The 24,681-nt window shown below is 41.8% G+C and overlaps 1 protein-coding gene across 1 annotated transcript; it reads left to right on the top strand.

Annotated features, from left to right (window-relative positions):
- On the top strand, window positions 1-23,319 carry vwc2 (von Willebrand factor C domain containing 2). Its single transcript, XM_037124992.1, has 4 exons — window positions 1-283; window positions 9,022-9,757; window positions 11,210-11,339; window positions 22,502-23,319. The coding sequence occupies exons 2-4, from the start codon at window positions 9,101-9,103 to the stop codon at window positions 22,651-22,653; spliced, it is 939 nt and encodes a 312-aa protein (XP_036980887.1). The 5' UTR covers window positions 1-283; window positions 9,022-9,100; the 3' UTR covers window positions 22,654-23,319.
- Window positions 23,320-24,681: the final 1,362 nt, after the last annotated feature.

Genomic DNA, 24,681 nt, shown 5'->3' with positions numbered 1-24,681 from the left:
ACAAAGTGCCAGTGTGGAGCAGGGACAGCAGCAGCACTCGCAGCGGCGGATCGACGGAGCGCTTTTTCACTCACTGTGACGATTAAAGTTGAGCGCGGCGCGCTGATGACCTGCAGCATCCTCCGGGGAAACTGTGCATTTGACTGGCTTAACGAGCGTCAGTTTCCATCTCCTCACCGCTGATCATTTGTTGCTGTCGTGGCTCTCCCGCTGTCCAGCAGTCCGAAAGGCTGTGTTTCAACCCGGCGCGCTGACGGATACAGACGGACTCCGAGGATCACAGGTGAATTATAGCAACGCTGCTGTGGCAGGATGCTGCTTTTTGCTTGATTCATGCATGTTGGTGCTCTCATTTGCTCCGATGCTTGGCGAAAATCACATCAACTTAGTTTGCTGAGAATGTCCTGCTGAAAATTGGTGCTTGGGTTGCAGCTCCTGGGAGGTTTTTTTTTTTTTCTTTTATTTTTTACTCTCTCGGGGTTACAAGGAAAGCCACCGTACCCTCATGAAAATTAAATTGCATCCATCACCAAATAGCTTTTATATGCAAATTAGGCTGATTGGGAGGAGGAGGGGGGCTCTAATGCAGCCTGCGCAAAAGGATGATGCACCTGTAGAAGCTGCATAGGTATCAGTGTGAGTGAGGAGTGTGGGCATTCTGATGTAAATGGGACTGAGGCTGCTCTAAGAAGCATCACACGGATTTCAGTGGCTGCACAAAGACCGTGCCTGCTCGCACACACACTCCAGGATGCAACATCTACTCAACACAGCCTTGAACAGCAGAGTAGGCAGCCTAAACATGTAAAATACTGTGTTTATCGTTTGCTGAATGCATAGTTGTGGAAAAGATGGTGGGGTCTTGAGCGTGTATTATTTCCTGAAAATATTGGTGTTTATTTGTGCAGTTCTGCAACCCCTGCGTGTGACACAGAAGAAAGTAAAAATGAAAAAGGCTGCCTGCCGTCATCGTCATCCCAACATCCAGCTGATTTACACTCTGCTTCTTATTACATTTCCAGCCACACACTCGCCCCAGCAGCCTGTGTGTGTGAGCAAAATCTCACCTTGTTCCCCTGCACATAATCTTAAGATTATGTGACAGTTGTGCAAGGGGCCGTTGGTTTTTGCATCGCACGTTTAGGCAAACTTTCCTCTGATTTGGGTCACTCACAAGATTTACAGTCAGAGGATAAAATTCAATTAGGCAGCCCTGCAGCAATCTTTACTCACTGGCAGATGGCTTAATACTCCTCCTGCCTTAGTGTCCCTTATTGCTCTAATTGGATTTCATCATTTCACACTGTTTATCTGTATGAAAACGAGTTTTTAAAATGTGGCATCATTAATTCAATACTTTCTCGGCCCTGTCAGATCCAAGCCCACTAGCCACCCCTGTCTAAACATTTCACATCTCATCCCCCATGATCTGCGTCGTCATAAATTGAAGTAGACCACAAAGTAAATTGTTGCATTCCCCGTGTGCCATCGATGGCATGTTGGGACGTCGGAGCAGTGTTAGTAGGAGAATCTGTAATGTGCAATAAATGAAGTGCACACAGCAGTGAGGCCATATTGTCTGTCTGGGTTAATTCTAGCCCCGAGGAGATGGTTTTCCTCTCAATGACATCCAGTTTGATTTAACAGAGGGACAGCGCAGGAGCTTTATTCTCCAAGACAATGTGAATGTGCATGTGTTTGCTTGTTTTGGAGGCTCGGTGTCAGACTTAAACAGGGCACGACGCCGGCCGTAAACACAAATCAAAACAAGGAGGAATCTGTGCGCGTCACTCTCTCTCCCCTCCCCTGTCAACGTGAGGTTTTACCAGCCAGATCAGATTTTACAAATATTTTTTTTTTTAAAATACTGCTCACACTTATTAATGACACATGGTAATTAGAAATAAACAAACAGACAGAAACATCTGAGCTCTCTTGTGGAAAATTCCTGGAGATGAGAGAGCTGCCTCAGTGCATTTGGCCCTATTTATAGCATTTTTTGTGTGTGAAACTGCTATCACCACCCCCCCCTGCAAGGAACCTTCCTGTGTGGCATCAAAGAAGGAAAGCAAGAGGCAGGTCAACCTTAATGCAACTTCACCGCCATGCTTTGTGTTATTGAAGCCGTGCCAATTCAATCTATATGAATAACAGTATCTTATTAGTCAAGGTGGGGCTAAAAATTTCACCCCGAGCTCAGGTTGCGTGTGTCAAGACGTATTCGCTCCGCCGGGTAATGAAAACGACAATAATTTATGAGTCATAAATCAATGCGATGGTGAGCATCATTGAACCGTGAACTAACAGCCAGGTGGAGTTCCTGCTTGATTAATCATTGTTGCTGCACCTCAGTGGTCAACCGGCTACGTTCAATAGCCTGACTTGTAAACAGAACTTTGGCCTTTGGACTCGGGGGGATTTATATCTACAGTGACGATAATGACCGAACCCGGTCTTGCTGGCAAGCACCGAGGCTAATAGTGAGTTCATTCTCTGTGTTGCAGGAGGCCACTGCAACATTTAAATGTCAGTGGCAAGTGGAAACATAGTTAGTCAACAAAAGTAATGGCACAAGGCACGGCAGCATTTAAATTTGCGATGGTAATAGGCGAGCAGAATAACAAAATGCAGTTGTATTATTGTGGATTTTAAGCCATTTAAGGCAGATAATTATAATTTTCTGCGGCTGCATACTGCATCGCCTTTCCAAGGTAGCATCTAGTGTAATGTGTGATAATTGTTGTTTAATGTGTGCAGGAAATCAAGCTGTAGAGATTTGGAGCCAGAGAAGTGGAATATTTTTAAGGGAGACATTTTAATGTAAGTCAGGTCTTATTCTATTGAGTGTTCACGCATGATGTGATTACCTCGCCTTGTATACTGGAAAGCGTACACTATGGTTAAATTTATACCCAAAAATCAGTTTATTTGGCTTTTCCCCCAGAAATATGACTCTCAGTTGTAATTCAGACTGATAATTATTCTAACAGCGCCCCACCAATATGTTGGTTGGCCGATGTTATTAGTCGATTTTGGCTCATCATAGATATATTGGTATTAGGGATGCAAATGTTATGCAGGTTCTTTAATCAACAGCCGTCTGTCTTATCAACTAATTATTGGTTGATCATTTGACACACATTTTTCAATACAAAGTCATATTCAATACATTATCATCAACATTCTCAGAGATGACTCGATTAATCATTAACATCCCTAATTGGCATTGCAGTGTATGTTGTCTGATATGTGTTTTTTTTTTTTTTTTTACTATTTTTTACAGAACATAAAGCAGAAGTAGATGCCTGCGGCAATGTTTAATTACAAAATTTTGAGTAAAGGTATTGTTTCAGTTCACTAATGTCATTTTTGACATCAACATTCTAATTTAACTGTAAAACATTGTGCCTCCACCATATACGTATCTTTGTTTATCAAGTGTTTTATCAAGTGTTTGATGGCCACATTTGTAACCAGAAAAAATGTGTGTTTCACTGTATAAACATATAAAACAATATTGGCCGGTACATCAGATATCAGATCTTTTTTTGATCTGCATCAACACCAGTAATCATGTATTGGCAAGGCTCTACTTTTAAGGGCAGTAAAAATACACAGTGGTGAAAATAAGCAGGAAATGTAATCACTGTCTTGTGCTTAGAAAGCTTACATATAACAATAACAATACATGTAACAGGATTACATAACCAAAGACAAAACAAACCTAACTGCATTCCGGTGAAGTTACAGAAAAAAGATGTAAATAGATTACAGATTCATTCAGTACAAAAGAGGGATTGCGAACAGGATGACAACTTTAAAACGAAGAATGATATAATTTCATTACTGACTACATTTTTTAACAGTAAATTAGTAACTGTATATATTTAAGTAACTCTTCCAACCCCGGTGCTTTGGTTCGAGACATGAATGAGTGCCCTACATTGTGTCTGGCAAAGATCTGGTCCCTGCAGTGTTGATCCATATGTTCTGCTGACATTGATGTAAAAGTATTAACAGCTTTTATCCATTTGTATGTTTTGTAGAATATTTGTTGAAAGGTACTGAAGGGGTAATACTTGAATTTGCCACAAAGTGGGCTTGAAAGTGACAATAATGAAGTGACAGTAGACAGATGTTGTTGGACCAAAGAAGGAAACGTCTCAGATTAGACAGGTTTTATTTGCTAAGCATTAAGGCATTTTAAAGTTTATTCTTCCTCTTTGCATCAAAAGACCATTCATAGACAAGGAACTATACAGTTATCCCACACAGTGACATTACTGAACTATTAGGAACAGCAGCTAAAGCTCTGACAGAAATACAAACACAGATGAGAAATCTATTGAATAACCTGTTATCTTTAGCAGCAGATCTCTGAAACACATTATTAGTTCAAAATTATATGTATAAAAATGTCTCATAGCAAATATTAAAGTACCATAACAATGTGAAATGTGTATTTTGGGCTGTATAAGCCCTGCAGACCTCAAACAGAGGGGACTGTATAATATGCACACTGCAGCAGGTACATCATCACAGGTTTAAATATGACTTTCCTCACTGATACCAAGTTCCAATGATGTAATATTTTATTCAATGGAAATAAACTTCCTCTCCTGTTGAGTTTCCAGCTGAGGTTTTCCCGCTGTTCGACCTGACAGGCCCGAGGTTTGAACTGACAACTCTCACATCGCACCCCAGCGCTGCCCGACCGTGGCTGTGCTGGCTGGCTAAATGGTGGAGGATTAGAAACTCAGCTCGTTTAAACTCTTGTACTGCTTGATCATTAAAATTTGATAATATGCGCAGAGATGTTTTAATAATGTGTATATTTAAGGACCTTATTTTACTCCAGGGGTGTGTAGTTTGTTTGCCACTTTACATACGCGTGCACACACGCACATGTGCACACACACTCTGCATGATTTCTCAGAGCCTCTGATTGCATCGTTATTTATTCATCAAAAATCAATTACAGGAACCAGATAACATTACAATTTAGCACAACAGAGAAGCTTAGTGGAGGTCTTTGTTTTATTGCCGATATCACGCAAGTTTCACCTCAAGAGGCTTTCTGCCAGGTTCCTAAAAATGTTTCCGTCCAACGCTCTACAGTGCGTTAAAATCTACAAGAGTCTGACTGAGATTTTGAACTGTTCCGATGCGTGTTTCTTTTTTGACTGACCATTTTTGGCCGGACATTTCAGCACTTTGTGCCACTTGATAATTACTTGGACGACTCCAGTGTTTGGAACCATGCAGAGTCCTGTCAGTTGCCAAACAGATGTGGAAACAGGAAAACCACATGACTACTTTGCTCTTGTTTAAAAAAAAAGAAAAGTTCTTTAAGACCAAAATGTACAGCTCATTTTTCAGCGCTGAGAAGTGTTTGTTTTCCAGAGATAATTATTTGGAGCTGACAAGTGTAAATTGCAGAGCTGTTTTTACCACTTACAGAGTTGATTTGTTGCTTGAAAGTGGGTGTTCAAATTTGTCAGAAGTGTGAATGAACTCAGTGATGCTGGCCTGTATTAACCCTGGTATACCTCAGACTGATGGCTGCAACCAGTAGTTAGTGAGGCACTGAGCACGGGCCATGTCAGGTCACACGGGTGCTGAGTTTATGAGTCTGACTGCTGCATCGCTTTGACCCGAGCAATGTCGGTAAAAACAGAGAGTTGCTACATCAGGTCCCAATCCTTAAAGAGACTTTTGCAGAAGCATGCATGCGGTATATCACACATTATGTGCTCATTAGACTCAGTTTAATTCTCACATTTGTCTGAAGAGTAGTCTACAAGCCTCCACCCTACACCGCAGAGGAGTGCAGACACTGTATTGAATCTTCTTGTCAGTTTGCAGTTGTTTTTTCTTTCCAGCCAGAATATCTTTTGCAAGCGTTCAAGATAGAGCAGTGAAGCAAAAAAGTGAATTCTCTGCAGGGCTGTGGGGCAAAAGATAAATCCATGACCTTTCACCAAATTGCTTATATGCAACACTATAAATGTAAGAAAGTTTACCATCACTTGAACCTGAGGAGTAGGATCTTAACATTATTTAACAGTCAGCGCTGTAGTATATAATGGACTTTTATGTTTCAATCAAGCTGCTAACATTTCATGACATTTGGCCCACGTAACCCTAAGAATTAATTAGACATTTATGATAGATGTCTGAGATCAGTAGGATGGCATTAGGATGGCATGAACATAACACTCTAATTGATAGTTGATGCATAGAATCTGCATGAGGTTGTAGAGGCGAAATATTAAAGTGTGTGGATGGACTTATTCTACATATGTCTTACTCTTCACAAATGTCACGAGGAGACCAAAAGCTACCAGTGTGCACAAGTCTGTCTCTCAGCACTCTGAGATTTCTCTATGCTGTGTCCCACTCTGCCCCGAGCCTATTCATTCCTGCCGAAGACCTAAATCTTTAAAAAGTGTCACAAAGACACTAGTCTCTATTTTCAAGAAGGCTCTGTGTCTTCTGGAGACAGCCACCACACTTTAAGCAATTTTAAGCAAAAATTACTCGAACAGGAAGAAGTAGTGCATTTGTTGAAGACTGGATTCAGCTGAATTAATAAACCTTTGGTGCTAAGTAGAGGGATATAGCCTTAAAAGGTGCAATATGTTAGAATTTTAGTTTCAATCATTAATTAACAAAAAAACAGAATGTGAAGAAATTAGAGTTTTGAGGCAAAGTCAACATTATCTGTGTATTGTATTGCAGAGATGCCTACTGAATTAAGCATGCTAACCAGCTCGCCCCGGGCCTGAATTGCTCGTGCACAGCGGTCCGAGGTCCTGTTAACACAAAAAAATCCTGCTATCTGCACGGGTAACTAAGCTAACAAGCTAAGAGTAGCTACATGCATAAACAGAATACACAATGTTTGGAGTACAAGTTCAACACGTGGCCGGCTCTTACATATTGTGCCGTATGTTGAACGCATTATGTCCTTCAAAGTAACATTTCGATTAATCACAAAGCTAACGTGACATTTTGATAGAAATGTACTACTTTTGTGCAAAGCTATCTGCTGTGAACTGAAAATGTACAGACACCGGCAACTTTTACATTACAACAGACAGATGGAGTCCACAAGCCGCTACACTACTACTTGATACAGGCCTAGCATATGGCAAGTGGAGTACCACTCTGACGGAATAAACTACATTGCTCATGCTCGTCAAAGTGAAGGAACAGCAGCGCAACAGCTCACTGATGTGTTTTTAATCTTTGTTGAGCAACAGTGGAGGACTGTGGCACAGTTTTAGGCTATAACCTAAAATAGACTACACTTATTTACTTGTTGTAAGTAGCATTGGGTTGTTGCTGGTCATTCCATTGGCATTTGTGGACAGTGAGAAAAATGTTTCACCAGCCTTATCCTGTAAATACTGTGGTGCCATGGCTAGTTTGTGCCCAGTTGACAACCAGCCTGAGGGCCACCCAGAGCTCCGTCTTGATGGAGAACAGAGCAGCAGCAGTAACTGTGTGACAGCTAGTAACAGCTGTTAAGGTGGAGAGGTGAGGCTGAGAAAAGCCAAATGAGGTCCTTTTACTAATGAGGCTTGGGCTCATCTCTCTCTCACTCAGCTGCAGCAGCGTTATCGGTATGCACCTCGTTCTGCTTCCTCTCAGTTCCACAGCAGCTCCCAAGGATTCTGCCTCAAACATAGCAATTCAGCTAAAACACAGCTCAAATACCACCGACGTGCCGGCAGTCAATTTTAGCCTTTTTCCCTCTGAATAGATCAGAATTCATGAATATCAAAACGCAAGACTTAAAACATATGGGGAGACTTTGGCTTCATTGTTGGAGTCAGATAGAATTAATGTGGCTAGTTGTCCCAGCATTATCTCTGCTCTGCTATGTTTTACCACATACCTAAACGGATTTACTCGCAGCTTATTTAATGCTTAGTTTCTCTTCACCTCCTGTGTTAAGGGCTCCTTATCACTCTGCTGGAAATTAGCTGTGTTCATTGAGGTTGACAAAATAATCAATACAGTGAAGTATTCCTAAACAAGCGCAGACAAGACATTGCAGTTAATTGTTGAGTGAGTCAATATGGAGCTCAGTCTCACCTCCCTTCAAAATAAGCTATAAATGTCAACATGGCTGCAGCCCGTTAAACAGAGCTCAGCGGTGACACCGAACATTTGGTGAGGAAATGAATGGAAGTAGGCCACCGAACGCAGCAAAGCGTCCTATCAGGCATTTGAATTTCAACATGCTGCAGTAAATCAAGTTAAGCAAGAGACCAAAACAAAAACATTGACTATAGCTTTTTTAAAAAAAGAAAAAGAAAAGAAAAATGTGCAGCCTCTGCAACGTCTGCAGTTGATCCTGGGATTTCATTCGACTGGAGCTGCCGTGTATTGACTCCTCACATTGCTGAAAACTTTAAAGAAAGTGATGTGCTTTTACTTTTGATTAAAACAGAACAAAGAGTTATTTAGCATGCTTCTTTTAGAGAAAGTTTTGATGTCCCTATGGATCTTTGCAAAGCTATATAGCAGATCAGGCTTTATTTTGAAATTGATATGGCTACTTCATCTTTCCAGAGTGGAATTATGTTCCATTTTCAAATCAATTTCTCCTTTTGTACAGATGACTGTGATTCATTTAAGATAAAGCAGACATTGATCCTGACTCTTTGTTCCATAAGAGGAGCAGGAGCTTCAGAGTGTTACATTCAGGCCCTTCTTTGGCTATTTTCCTCTTACTCTGTCAGCGCTGCGACCGATTGATGCAGGGTGGTATTACAGTATGAAGTAGTATCGATTTCCTAACACGGCCCTATGAATACTCCCTGTACTGATGATCCAATTCACTGATCCTGCAGACTTGCGTCACACTCAGCAGGATGTTTGACACGACAGAGTGGTGCTCTGAAGTCGTCTGAATTTCTCACACTGTTCCAGAGGCTGAATGAGACACCTGGGATAAAAAAAATGACAAAATATGGAGCACATAACCCCAGTTTAATTTTCTTTTTACAGATGGACTGGCTCACACCTGAGATGTGAAGTGTGTTATGTGAGCCAAGGTGTTTTCCCACCTCACTGGTGGTGGGGAGAGATGCTGCACTCCGTTGCCATGACAGCAGAAGTTCTCTTTGTTCTCGGGGTCCTGATGAGCGGCGCACAGTGTAATCCTATTGCGACCTTACCAGCGAGCCGAGAACGTCTGGAAAGGGTGTTGACCCAAGCCAGGGAGGACAAACATCAGGACAAGCCGGCCCCAGAGGAGCCGCTCAGATACGGCGCTCAGCAGCAGCAGCAGCCGGAGGAAATCAATGCCTTGGGTCCTAACAGGACTGCCGTGAGCCGCGCCAGGACGAACCTCAACTCCCAGACACGAGGATCTAAGGGCGGGAAGTCCCAGGAGCTGTGGAGCGAACAGGACAGCCTGAATCAAATAGACGAGGGCCCCACCAGTGACGTAACCCTGTCCCTGGACGCCATCGACGAGTACGCCTACCCAGACTACAGGGGGAAAGGCTGCATGGACGAGAGCGGCTTTGTGTTCGCCATCGGCGAGCAATTCACCCCGGGCCCTTCGACGTGCCCTTGCCTCTGCACAGACGAGGGCCCTCTGTGCACCAAGCCGGACTGTCCCAAGGTTCACCCTCGCTGCATTAAAGTGGACACTAGCCAGTGCTGCCCGCAGTGCAAGGAGAAAAAGAACTACTGCGAGTTTCGGGGCAAGATCTACGCTTCTCTAGAAGAGTTTAAGGTGAGCCTGTCAACTGCACTCACTCATTTTTGACACGCTCAAACAAAGAAGTGCTGACAGAAACACTCTTGTTGTTCAATGGAGTTCATCACAGGTACTACACAAAAAACTAGTTACCTTGCCTCGCAGCATGCAAGCGAGCAGGCAGGCAGATTTATAATGGCAAAGGTCAGCACTTGTCTCTTTTCTCACACAAAGCCTGAATATTACCGCAGGCTGAATGTAGCAGTGCAGCTCAGCAGAGTGTTTCCAAATTCAGTTTACTGATACACATGATATTGTTACAGTTATAGTAATGTTACAACTTTTACAAAGAGCTGCATGTCGGTGCTTGTGAAGAAACGCAGAGACAAAACCAGCAGGATTTTCGATTTTTTTTATTTTTTTTAACTTCTGACACTTCTTTGAAAGGCTCCACTCAGGATTGCACCACAATCTCGGTGTAATGTCTATGTCAAGAAGTTACATTTTCCAGCTCCTAATGCCTCTCTCTTTGTTGGGGAGTGTCACAGCAGGAGGTTAAGGCTAATATGAGATTTTCTTCTTCCGGCTCATGGTGTTGCCGACAGCTCTATGTCTATTTCCTGCTGAGGGAAATCTGCAGAAAGCTCACCTCTCACAAGCGGCATACAGTACGTCAGCCTTTGTGCTATGCGGTATGGAGGGGGGCGCTTTGAAACTAAGCAACAGGCAGGTTTTTATGCTTGATTGCTAAGTTCTGGGGCATTGTACTAAGTGCTGCCTCGCTCCATTTTTCACAGTGGAGTGCTATGCGGAGGCGCAAGCCTCTACAATCTATAGCAATGCTGGCAGAATTAACCTTTGCTCCTTGTTAAGATGAAAGGTGTATGACTTTATACAAGCTGCTAAATGAAGCCTTTCACAGTAAATGTAGGAGCTGGATGTAATTCAAACCGTATTCGGTTCCAGCCTTTGTCCCATATTTGTTCTTTTTCGAGACATTACAGAAGCTCGGATAACCGAGTCATTTCTAACGTTAGTGTTCACGCGCCAAGATGATTGGAAGCATCTTTCTGTTGTTTCCCATTCCTATTGATTTTTCCATATCCACTGATTGGATAGTGAAGTTCAATTCTCGACTCAGCTCTCCCTAAAATGAGGCATTCATTGGCAATGAAGTTGAGAAGGATGAGACGCTCCTATAGATGCAGCTTTGTGACAATGAGTGCACATTGTATTAAACCAACCAGACAGCCAGGAGTATTTTCATGTGTGTGTGTGTGTGTCTGTGTGTGTGTGTGTTGGAGAGATAGCTGCAGAGAGACAGAGCAGTGGAAAAAGGAGAGACACAAACACCGAGACAAAAAGCCAGGGACCCAGATAGCAAGAAATTAATTATTTGGAGAAGACTCTTTGTTGTCTGTGTGTCGGTATATCTGTTTGTGAACTGGTTATAGTGGTGTTAATTACTATTCCTGCTCTGCCGCCCAGGTGTCTCCATGTGAGAAGTGCCGATGTGAGCCCAGCGGAGAGGTGTTGTGCTCCGTGGCAGCCTGCCCTCAGACGGAGTGTGTGGACCCAGAGTACGAGCCGGATCAGTGCTGTCCCATCTGCAAGACTGGTGAGTGGTTCTCCTTCAACAACACTGTGGTGAACACTTCCCCTCAGCGCAACCAGCCTCCTACTGGTGGTGGCTGCTGGTTAGCTCCATTAGAGCGGACTAGACAAATGTTTTTGCTCAAGGGCACCTCAACAGGATTTATGAGGGCAAGGTAGCATGACACGTATTCTGCTGACGCAAAGCACGCAGCATGCTGCACTGCAGTGTTTGCAGTCTCATGCCATATCAGATTTTTTTTTTTTGTTTGAAGTTGAGCTGCAGCTAACAGTTATTTTCATTTTCAGTTAATCACCTTATTAATTATTTTCATAATTGATGGTTTAGTCTATAAAATGCTCATCACAGTTTCCCCCCGTGACATCTTTAAATTGCTTTTTGTCTAACAAACAGTCCAAAAACCAAAGACTCTGTATTTACTGTCATAAATGACAAAGAACCAGCTGATGTTTTAAATTAACGCTTGAGAAATGACTAGAAATGACACGACTGCAACTAGAAATAATGAGATCTATGTCAATGATTTAACAACAAAACATGGTTAATCACTTGTGGGTTGAACCTTTTTTTTTTTGCTCATTTCTTATTTTCAGTCTTAATTTCATTACTCAGTGATGGAGGCTGTGATGCATTTTCCAAATCTCTACTGTCTGGTCCAGGGATTTGAGGTCCGTTTGCTTTTTACGCTTCTAGGGGTTTCTAAGTTTATGATCCTGTTGGTTTGAGAGCTTTGGCCCGTCTGAAGAGAAGGAATTCTGCGGCTCAGAGTCGATTATCTGAAGTTGTTTCAGATGATTCCAGACAGCATGTCCTAGATTATGTCCCCTTGTTTTCTTGGTGTGACTCTAATGCAACGTGGCAATGTCAGCAACATTGCTTCCTTCAGCAAAAAGAATGATGACTTGCGATATGTATCTCTGACTTGGAATCTTAAAGTGGCGCATGCTGTCTGCTATAAACAAGAGCAAGCACTTTGCATGAAGAAAAATCCCTGTGATAGAGACAAGTACTCAGGACGTTGCACATAAAAATGCTTCCGTCTGTATGAGCCGCTTATTAGACGACAGTGCTGCTAATATCGCATTTGAGTAAAACTGCAAGCAAGATGCTTTGTTTGTAATGCTGTTTGTTAAACTGAGCATTTCCACATTGATGGGTAAACTCGAGACAGTTATTAATTACAGATTTGGGGCAAGTGAAATTACAATAACAACTGTCTTGCAGAGAGATTTATCCTGAAAAAAGACAAAGGAGAAAAACATACATCAGGAAGTGAATTTGCCTTATTCAGCAGATGACTAATTGCTCATCATAATTACATCCAGAATGTCACATTAGGAACATTCCTGACTCGGAATTCATTGTAAACCCAAGCTTTTGCATGTAATGAATGTACGTGATCAGTTATCAATCAGAGATTGTCACACTCAAATTAAAATCCTGTCACAACCTCCAGAGATAATGCGTAAAATACATTGGTAGTCATGGAGCGCTCCACACTCAATTAATATTTGCCAGCTGTAATCTTGGGAAATACATGTTGGTCCCTTTGTTACCATTTTTTTTTTTTTTTTTTGCTGCTCACCCACTTTTTATATATGCACATATTGATCATGCTGAGAGGGCTCTGTGCAGACTTTGGGCAGTGCTCCATATTTTCCCCTGTGAAATGCCCGGTGGATTTGCAAGGTTGCATTCTGAGGCGCGTCACGAGACACAGATGTGGATACAGTACAGCATGTGCAGGGACGTAGCAGATTGAAGAAAGCGGGTATTTTAATTCAAAAGTCCCACCAAAATCCACGGGCTCGTTCAGGCGATGAGGATTTTCAGTTTTAAGATGGTGTCAGTTCCTATTACCATAAGATTACCACACATTACCATTCAATAAACAGAGCTCAGTATGTCTAAGATGCCAAGTCACCAAACCACAACTAACGCTGTCGGAATTAGAAATACTCAGATTACTTTTCCCTTCTGTGGGTTGTATTCTGTGTGTAAATGGACACTATATGGATTTGACACATTGAGACCAGTTTACTCATCATGTGGAGTGCTACTCAGCCTTTGCAAACAGTTGTGTAATGTCTTTGTGGCTCTGGAGAAGCTTTTCTAAACCTGCGCTTCAATCTGGAGGCGTGTTCGAGTTGGAAACATGAGGGCTTTTACCAGGCAGAGAGTGTTTATTAAGGTTGTGAAGTGGGAGTACCTGCTGGTTCTGGATGTACTGTAACCACACTGTGAATTCCCTTTTACACGTTTTCTTTGAATGGCATCCTCATTGTTCCTCAACATGGAAAAATCAGGACTCACATGAATAATTGCCTCCACCAAGGAGGTTATATTTCCAGTCGTGTCCGTTCTTTGGTTGGTTTCTCTGCAGGGTGACATGGAAACGAATGGATGGAAAAAATGCTATAGGTGTATACTGTGGCCATCAGGTTGAATTGTTATATCTCTGTTTCTGAGAAATGCCTTTTTTCTGCCAAGATTGCTCTGAATACTACAATACCGTGTGGGCCCACTATTACTGTGGAGAATTCAAAACACTTAACTGTTGAATTTGTAAACAAAACACGGTGCAGTGGTTGGTGAATTAATTGGTCTCAAATGCAAAAGTAAATTAATTTGAGTACCAGATTGTACTGTCAGTTTCACATCACTGTAATTTTCTTTTCATGTGGAAATGCACTGTGGGAGTTGCAGTTAATTTGTTTTTGTTTTTTTTTGCACAGGTTGTACATTTGATATCAACCAACCCGGTATTTCTCATACAGTTGTTGCTCTTTTGCAATGATTACTCAACCGAAACAGTTTTTCCCCAGACAGAGCTCCTACTTCTCCTCTCAGCCGAGTTGCATTTTGGGAATTGTAGGCTGTGTAATTGTTGGACCTTGACCTATGATTGAACTAACAGTCAGAATGTGTTGTCCTCTGCTGCTTTGAGTTTGGCCATTCTTTCGAAAAACATTCTGTCTTTATCGAATCCTCCAAAAGTATGGAAATGAAATACTAACACTCACCGGAGTGCCCCTTTAAGCTGGTTGTTTCATTTTCTATCACACACACACACACCTGCACGGCACGTCGCTAAATTTAGGATTCTGCCGCTACATCATCCTGCATCCTCTGTCAGATCGGTCCCACACTCCTTTAGAGTAATCTGCAGGGGCACAGTGGTATTTATGAAGAGGCAGAAATAGCCTTTGGCAGCATTTAAGCCTCATTTGCGCAGCAGTCATTCTACAGTGTTTTTAAAGATGCAGCAGGTGAGAAAAAAAAAATCTGCTAATCAGTTCTAAGACTTCCGCACTTCATATCGAGCCCCCCTGCTGGTGTTTGTCAGATATCCAGGATAACTGCAAATGTCGGAGCCCTCTCACTGCTGATTGAGCAGAGAGGAGATTCTTTGTATCAGTATGTTTAACATCCTCTTGGACGGTGAGAGGTTCTGGCTCTGATTTGATGAAAAGTGGTGGGAGTGTCATCGTGTAATCACTCTCCACAATCACCAAACATTTTTATGAGTGTCAAACTCTGCACAATACTGATGACCTTCCACCCACTGGAGAAAATGGAGGCCTCTGCCAGCAAAGAGAAAAAACATGTTGCTTTGAAGGCTTAATTGGTGCATGCTTTCATTTGCATTTGCAGTTCATTTCACGCTAGACTTGACACCGTAAAATAAACATAGCAATGTTAAAAAATGAGCTATAGGGGATACCTTGTTAATAACTGGACGGTCTATTAATCAGGCATAAACAGAAGTAAAATGAGACATCACTCTAAAGACACCACTGATCTTCCTCCAGCTTGTATCAATATCAAAACGATTAGCCATCGGATTTCACTTTGTCTTTTATTCATGATGCTTCTTTGCCAGGTATTACAGACGCTGCCGTTTAAAAGATGAGGATCATTGATTGTCAACTCCCATCTCGCCGCTGTTGATCATGCAGCGCTCAATACGAGACAGCGCCGCAGTGGTAGCTCCAAGATGAAGTGCTGGCGGTGTAAAATAAGGTTATTGGAGGTCGTCAGAGAGTTCCCTCTCAGGTGGTGTTGTTTGTCTTGCCTGCAGATGTTGTTTGAAGTGTAGACAGATGTTAAGGCCTCCCAGGAACTCTGATGCATTCAAAGTGTCACATCAAAGCTCAGCTCATTAATGGGAAAGGATTAAATACTCATCCAGATGTTTAAAAAGGGAAAGAAAACTGACGCAGGGTTGAAGAGTGCGCATAAAAAGTAGATAATATGAGAAAATGGGACAAATGAGGCGAAAGATTGAAACATCAGATCTGTATCGAGGACTCTGATCTGGTTTCTCATTCAACAAGTCACCCCTGCTGTCTTCACTGTCATTTCCCAGCTAACAGCCCTTCTCCGCTGCACCATTTTCACTATTGATATAAATCACAGTGAAGTATTTCAATGTTTGATAAGTTCATCAAAAATGCAGGGGCATTATCTTGGCCTTTTCAGGCATGCAAAATCAATGCTTATGGCAGAGCACCCTGTCTCAGATGTGTTATTCAGCCTGTATGCGAGGAGACACTTGGGGAAGAGCCAGGGGAGCTAGATGAAAGTGAGAGGTATCGCGAACATCCACCCCAGACAGTTGTTCATGAATATCAAAGAACAGCTGTGAATGGAGGCAGGTTCTCATCATTTTTTACTCATTATCTCAAAGCGCTGGAACACATTGCAATTAAATGGTTTCATACCCAGTAAAGTTTGTGACTATCATTCACCCGCCGCCACAAAGTTCAGTTAAACAATATTGATTCTCTCAAAGAACTGTTTCTTTCTTTCTTTTTTTTTTCTGCTCGAAATAGAATTGATATAGGTGGAAAAGACATGGAAGTGTTTGCTGTAAATTCAATGCCAAGTGTTTTCTCTCTCGCAGCATCTGCTTTTGAAGGAAAAAAAAAAAAAAACATCAATGCAGGAGAAGCCTCTCTCCGCGGCACCTCGGCCGACGCTCCCTCCCCCTTGTCCTTTGCTCTTGCAGGGTATCGCCTTGGCAACGCATGAGGAAACAAGTGGTGCTCTTCAAGACTCAGACATTAGGGTCAACACTAATCTGGGAGGGATGTGATAAACAGTCTGAACCTGAGCCAAAATCACTTCAAATAGAGCAACACGAGACATGGTAGCCTGGTTGCCAAGAGGGATAGAGACTCATTTAAATTAAGAGAGGCATGATTCATAGAGGGCCTTTTAAGATGTGGCAGGTTTTTTTTTTTTTTTAAAGGAACACGTAAAAAAATAGCCGAGTGAAAGGGAAGTTGTTTATTTGCATGTGAAATGGTGTGGCTTGGCCATTTGAAGCAGCCTCCATCTCATCCTGACAGCTCAGACTAGAGGAGTGTAGCAGGCAGAGCTAGTCTCAGGCAATACACGCAAAAATGAATGCTGCTTTATAATTGACTACTGTTCACTAAGCCCTGCCAGCCTTAGTTAGCGTTGCTACGCCTGTCAAGCTTTCCAGTTTTACAGTGAAAACGGAGGCAAATCAACCAAAAAATTCACAACAAAACTTGGAAACAGTAGCTCTTTGATTTGACGCAGAGGTTAACAAGAGCAGGTTCCTCATTTCTAGCGGGTGCCTTCGGATTTCGTTGGCTGAAAAGACGACTGTCACTAGCTAAATTTATCCGATGAAGATATGTAGCACCCAATATAATAATGTGCTGAAGAAGTAATGACGCTTGAAAATGTATTAAAATTTAGACTTGATCGAAAATGTCATAAAACCCACTCGGTGGCACTCAATTTGAAGGCGGCATGCATTGAATTCAGAACACCTACATGCTGTGTGCGCCACACGACACCTGGTAATAACAAACATAAGCAGTCACAAGTGTTCGTTCCACCTGGTCACAAAGATGATCAGGAGTGGCAACGGAGACACTTGATTCAATAAGACTCAGTGTGGAGTCGGATGAAAAAGAACATTTCATGGAGATCGGCTCGGCTGTTCATCTCTCACTTGTGTAATATTCGTCTTCTGTCATCCTCTGATGGTGCCTCATCTAAGATCCACTCTGGTTGATGGATGAGCCTTGCACAACGACCAATCAGCATGGGTATTAGCTCATTGTTCCCCACTGGTATTTTATTTATATCAATGCATCTTTGGCTTAATGTACCATTTGCCATCTGTCTGTACATTTCAAATTCTCCATAAAGCCCAGAGTTTACATTTCTAAACATGAAACCGCTGTCAGATGTGTTTTCAGAAGTATTTTTATAGTTATTTTAGTATTTCTTTGTTTGTTTTGACTTTTTTTACACTTTACAAAAAGGGATACTTCTATTTTTACATTATTACACTATCCATCAGAACTTGGGATCTGATGTCAGAGCAGATAAACACACACAGCTCTAATTGCAGTCCTGTGCATTTCACTTCTACATGTGAGGGAATCCAAAGCTTGACCGTCCTGTTGTGTTACTAAGGTATGATGGAACAAACGCTGTTTTGGAGGGAGGAATTACAGAACAATTCATTAGCATTTTAATTAATGCTGTTTTTTAAATAGCAAGTCACATCAATATACACAACAAACATAATGAATACCAATAATGAAATCAGTATGACTTGTGTGTTGGCCATGATGTAATCAACTTGTGTGCATTGATTTCATTTTTTTTTTTGTTTTTTTTTTGATAAATGGCAAATCTTTTTCTCAACCCTTGGTTTAATTATTTCATCATGCAGCAATATTTCATTATCTTGAGGCCATTTTCCATTATTGCCCCACAGAGTTATGATTACACTAGTGAAAGGTCACTATAATGAAGGTAATTGTTTGTCACATTGTGACTTAACAATGAGAGTGGGCCACTGCTGAGTTACTGAGTGGTCTGCCTGTTACGTGTTAATTTTCTATAATATCTTGACTAAAAATCCATGTTAATGCGACTTCGATGTGTGTTCTTATCAGCAGTTTTTTCCACAGAGTAATGAAGGGCACCAAAACTAAACAAAAATATCCTCTTCGTTGGCGTCAAACCTTTAATATGCTGTTTATGAGGCTGAAGTAAATGAAGGTCTCCTAGTAAAGTCAGTCAACTGCACACCGCTGTGAAGGCTGGCAAGGTTTTGTGGCTTGTCCCTGTGAAGGACATCGGTCGTGACAGTGGTGCAGCTGGGTTGCTCAGCCACACAGATCATCAGTGGGCACAGTAGCTGGAGACAACGTATGCAAACAAATATTCAATATGAGGTGGCACTTTTATTAAACTCTCTGTCTGTGGCTTCAGCCTGAAGGGGTCCATATTTAAAAGCATGAGTTCACTCCACACAGCACCTGAAGAAAAAACACGACGAATATTGTTGTTAAAACCTCGCCTCTCCCTGCGAACTTCTCCCAGTTCCTATCTTTACAAATCAAGGTCAGTTTTATTCTGCATTTATAATGCAGATGTACTCAGGAAATGCATTAGGATGAGTGATTCCTGCTATTCTTCGACTTCCATTACCATATAATGGAGCCCTGAAAGTTTTTAACATTTCAGAATTAAGGGGTGTGATGATTGGGATGTGTCCTCGTTTCCCTGCCCATTATCTGCCGCTGCTACGGAGCCAAAAGCCACAGGTGCTAATGGCAGACTCTTTCCCGCGCCGCCCATGCCAACTTCTGATGCGCTGTAGTGACAGTTTGGGTCCAACTGTTCACGCACATGCACAGTCCATTTGTCTCTGCTGCGACGGGCGTCGCTCAAAAGCTCTTGTGAAGCCTGATGCGCCTATAAAAAAAAAAAAAAAAATCTCTCTCTGCCACAGAGCGAGAGCAGAGATAGACGACGAGTGATGGAGAGACGGGGATATGCTATATTAATGAAGCGATTACAAAAAGGTGGGTGTTATGTGAATGGCAGAATAATAGGGTGAGAGGGATGAGTGAGCACAGCGGCGCAGAATCCATGCATTAATTAACACAAATGAGTGTCATGCAACAGTGAATGACTGTATGACAGGTTGTGATTTAATCCCAGCTCCCGGAGGAAGCGTTTTTGATTTATTTTGTAAAACACACAATTATTTTCCGCATTCCTCTCTCCAAGGATATCCTTGACATATGTGCCTTTTATTTGAGACGCTGTGTTCTAAATGCCGCTAATGATGATGAATCAGTAGCGACAGCAGCCTGGGCCACAGGATGAGTTGTTATTCAGATAGGGTGTGTGCGTGTTCATCTGAAGACTTATAAATGTGTTAGGGTTGACATTTTGACAGGCCTCGGCAAACTGTTCACATTGATTGATGTGCCAGCACGCTCCTCCCGGGTGCCGGCGCCCAATGAAATGGCGGGGCTGCAGCTGAAAGACTCCCCATTTATCAGCATCTTAATTATACAACAGAGTGGCTCGAGACCTTGTTAGTCTAAAGGAAATAGCCATTGTTATGCTATACCTGATGTTGTGGAAGCTATTCCTGCAGTGTTTATATTTTTCCGTGCAGCTTTAGAGATAATGGATGATTTATGAGTGCTTTTTTGCGAGCCACTGGTTGAGGACAGAGGTACTTTCACTCGACAAAAGCATTCCCATCACACCTAGTGCCAAAGAAGGTAATGCTCTAGGTGATACAAGGAGGACATTTATGCCTGGTGTTGTGGGCTCGGCAAGTTTTTTCGTCCGCACAATTTTGACGGATTGAAGGGAGCATCGAAATAAGCCGGGCCCCAGTGGTACTTCATTTCTCGGGGCCATTTACAGGGCTCGGTTCTTAACAAATACCTTTAACATCAAAATTTCCATTAGCGAGATCCAATTTCCTGCAAAATGATAAAAAAAAAATAGAACAGTCCCTTGGGGTGCACTCCAGAACTATATTAAAGCAGTGTGTAACAGTGCTTAATTTGCTTTTTATGCACAATTCCCACTCTGTGCATTCAAACCTTGGAGTTATGGGGGGAGGCAGCCTACAGCAAGACTGATGCTTTACTTGTGGCGTAGCCAGTCAAAGGAGTGTGAAACAAATGAGCATCGAAGACCTCTCATGTGCACATCCAAGATTGAATTCAATTTGCGAGTTTTAAATAAGAAACCTAAATGTTGGAATCCCAGGAGTAGACAGTGGAAGGGATAATTGTGTGAGCTGGATTCTGAAGAATTCTTTGAAATCACTTTAATCCCAGGATGCATCTCTTCGCAGTCTTCCACAGTGAAATACTGCTCGACATCAACCATGAGTGGTCACTTAGTGGTCTGTAGAGCATGATAATGATGACCAATGGAAAAGCTATTTTGAGCTGACACGAAGCCAACTGATGATTCATGCTGGATTGGGGGGAAATATCAGAAATGGAAAATTCCACCTTTACAAGGACCGCAGTGAGAAGTCATTATGTTAAACGTGAGCAGCGTTGGTTTCAGTCAGAATTAAATTCAGTCAGAAATGGCCACTGATACCGGCAGAGCCGTGTTCACAGAGTTTTATGCCTGTGTATCCATTATTTTTCTGTGCCGCTTAAAGCACTATTTTGGGAAACAGTCAATGAAAGCCCAGATGTGAGAGCCCATTTTCCACTGAGAGAAATGAAATGAAGGGCAGCGCATTTGGTCTCTTGTGTTCATTCCTCTTCTTTGACTGACTCCATTCAAGTTCGCTGGGATGTCATGAAACTATTTTACAGAAACAGGATGACTAGCTGCACTAAACTCCATAAGGAAATGTGGTCATTGCAACAGATATGGAAACTAAAGTGGTAGCAAAACAATAACTGAAGTACTGTCCTACTTTCAAACTAGCTTGCTTCCCATTGGCCTCCACAATGTTCCACAATGTATTTTTTTTTGCACACAGGAGTTTTCCTTCATCAGTCTGTGTGGAAAGCTGAAATATGTGGCTGGGTAATTCCACTCATATTCCCATATATATATATATATATATATATATATATATATATATATATATATATATATATATATATATATATATACATATATATATATAAAAATATATATATATATATACTCATGTAAATCTAAATTAATATCTAAGCACTTGTGAGAGCATTGACCTACTTCAGCTTGAGTCTTAAATTAGCATAGAAACATTGTGAAAATCCTGCCATACAATAATGACAAAATAACAATGTGAAATATATGAAATAATTTTAGTTGAAAGCACAAGAGTACTATAACATACTTAGCTTTTATGAAAACCCCAATACAAGAAAATAACATAATGCACATTGGATCCAAGAAAACAAAAACTTAAGCCTGGGTGCAGCTTTGTGCTCCGTAAAATAGACCACACAGTGGCCATTCTCCTTGAACTTAGAGCTGCTGGGATGATGTTATACTGCTGTGTTCCAGCAGCGTATAAATGCAGGGGATCGAATTATAGGTACAAATTTGTTTCTTCAAAATGCTGTGCTTCGTCTCTGGTTAGGTTTACACACAAGAAAACACTTGGTCAAGGTTGAAGAAGATCATCACTTGGCTTAAAACATTTTAGTCACCATGATCACAGATGGAGACCAAGATTTTAAAAAAGAAAGTTGTACTCCACAAAAACGGCTGGAAATGCCTGCAGGTCTGCTTAAAAATGTCCCTGCTTGATGGGGCTGATATTAACTGTCAGCTGCCTGATTTAAAGCATGAATTTCTCTTTGCAGAATAACAGAACCTGTTTCCAGACTGACCAAGGATGTCTGTGAATTCATAGATCCTGAGCAACACAAAGGAATGTGACTTTGAATTGGGTGTTGAGTCCTCTGATTGTGTTTTTACACATTGAATGGTGTCCTTGGTGAGTCTAGTAGCAGAAAAATTATACAAACTAGGGCGACCTCAATAAGATTTCTTTTTCTTTTCTTTGAAGTTACTCCAACACCAACAAGAAGGACATTTTTTCAGGTCTCTTGATCTATACACAATTTAGAATTTATCACCTGACTTATGGTATCACCAAGTTTTTAATTTAGTTTGACCGGAGCACAGTTCCAGCGGCACATTAAATCACACGCACAGAGCAAATCATGCACTTTCAGCGTTCAGAGTCTGACCTCGATAACGTGACACGGTGCTGACAACACAAAAGAAACGCATTAAAAATACTTAAAGCCAATGTGAAATTCCATTTCCAAACATATTATAAGGGCTGCTTTCTTTGTTGCTCTACCTTCACTGTTTTTTCTCCCGTACAGGGCCGAACTGCTACGCGGACACAGCCGTTATCCCGGCTGGCCGAGAGGTGAAGATTGACGAGTGCACGATCTGCTACTGCACATACGAGGAAGGCACATGGCAGATTGAGCGTCAGGCCACCTGCAGTAAGAACGAGTGCCAGCGGAGCTAAAGACTGAGAACAAGAGAACACCAGCGCCAATCCGCATGTAAACTCTTGGCCTTTCACCCAGTCTACCGGACATCAGGGTCGGACAGCAGCCCTCGAGCATTTTCGGCATTTATAGTCACTCCTGTACTACTGAAAAAAAAAAAAAAGCTTTTATGAAAGTTTATAATCCACACACAGAATATCTATTTATCTATGTATTAAATTATTTATGAATATACACAAGTATAGGAGTCATTAATGCTGAACTAGTGAAAAAGTATTTTTTATAGCCTCTGTATTTTAATAAGCAATGTATTGGACCAGAGGTCAATTAAACAACAGAATGTATAGAACACACACACACAGCTGTCTTTGGAGGCGAAAACCTCAATGTCTCGACATGTGGTGTCACTGGACGAATCCTGACACCACCCCCTCTACCACCAAAGTGCAGACTAGACTACGCGCGATCCATTCCAGAGTAATGGGTCAAGATTTGCTGTGCGGGACGATCAAGAGCAGAGTTTAAAAAAATGACGACGACAACACAGAAGGCAATTAAAGAGGACTTGACTGTTTCCTGATTTTTCTTCTATCTTTTTTTGGATGTTCAAATGTGTTTTGATTTAAAAGTGCTTTTTTGTATTTCTATTGGTACTGTGTATTAATGTTTCAAATAAAAGCCAATCTGCGCTCTATAAACGCTCAAATGTTACTTTTCGGCCGCTGAAGAGATGTTGTTTTACACTTACAGACAGACAGTTGATTAAATGTTCACTTGAGTCAACGAGTGACACTGACACAGAATGATCAACGCCATTTTTTCAGATTTTGTAAGTCAGATGATATCACAGGTAAACTTTGAATGTGACAGACTAAAATAAATGCACCTTTTAGATGTAAGCATTTTTAAGTAATACCTATATATGCCCATATTTTCAATGGCTAAAAGCATCACAATATAAACAAGCAAGATTGTACGTGAGACTACAGAATCTCCATAGTGGCTTCTAGACTTTCAACTCCATTAATAAAGGCCAGACTGGACCCTCTAATGTCATTGATCCCATTTTCCTCCCAAAATTTAGAAACTGAAAGGTCATGTGAGGCGTAGCATATTTTTTCTTCATCTTCAGTTTGAGGATGAGGAGTAATGACTGCATGTATCCGGTGGAGCCACGGGGCCGATCGACCGGCAGATCAAAATGATGATGAATAATTTAAGGCCAGGTTATTGTATGAGCACAGAAGAGCAGGCCGTGACAAATGGATGCAGATGTTTGTGTTTCTGTTTTTTCCCTGTTATCTTTTGCAGCGTGGCTTCTCTTTGTCTCTTTGTCACCCTTTTGCGAGGGTGCTGGACACACAGCGAAACTCTTTGATCGAGGGGTTGCCAGACAACGACGTCGCATCTCCAGCAGTGAGACGTGACTGTCAGCCAGCCGGAAGGATCGAGGTAAATAAGCCTAAATGCATGTACATGCTACGTGACAGGCTTCTCTCAGAGCAGTAGGGGAGCTGGTGGCACAGATCTATTAAGGTTCTCCGGCCGGCCTTTACTCCTCCATTTCTACGACTGTACAGTTCCTCTCAAACCAAACTCATTCATTCAAGGAAATCAGGGCTTGTGCTTGCGCATCCAAGTGGTTAATGATTAAGGGATTTTTCTCTCCTAACCAATAGTACTCGCTTGTAATACGAAGAGCTCATTTTAACGTGCCTTCTGTTCTTCCATTCAGAGGAGTTACCGCTTTACCCTCACTATTCTTCCATTTTACGAGATAATTCTCACATATTTCTAATTTCCCAAGCAGCTTTTCTTGCTGTGTGTTGGCCACTGAGGTAATGACTCTGACCAGGGATGTTATCTGTCGCCCCTATCTACTCTGTCCAGGTCATTAACATTCACAATTGGCTTTAGATCTGCTCATATTCCAGCAGTTATACAAGACCAGTTCTGTGCGTGATTGGATGGAAGAAAGTCGTGATTAAGACTGCCTACAGTCTACTCATCAGAAACTAGGCTGGGTCTTTTACTTTGAAATACAA

The sequence above is a fragment of the Acanthopagrus latus genome, chromosome 15 (genome assembly GCF_904848185.1).
Source record: "Acanthopagrus latus isolate v.2019 chromosome 15, fAcaLat1.1, whole genome shotgun sequence".
NCBI classification, from domain to species: Eukaryota; Metazoa; Chordata; class Actinopteri; order Spariformes; family Sparidae; genus Acanthopagrus; species Acanthopagrus latus.
This window is presented reverse-complemented; position numbering and strand designations above follow the sequence as displayed.

Bases quoted from the DNA above. Each gene is read 5' to 3' on its own strand.
- vwc2 (XM_037124992.1), top strand. From the start codon at position 9,101: ATGCTGCACTCCGTTGCCATGACAGCAGAAGTTCTCTTTGTTCTCGGG. The intron at 9,758-11,209 runs GTGAGCCTGTCA...TCTGCCGCCCAG, and splicing joins CTTCTCTAGAAGAGTTTAAG to GTGTCTCCATGTGAGAAGTG. The intron at 11,340-22,501 runs GTGAGTGGTTCT...TCTCCCGTACAG, and splicing joins CTGTCCCATCTGCAAGACTG to GGCCGAACTGCTACGCGGAC.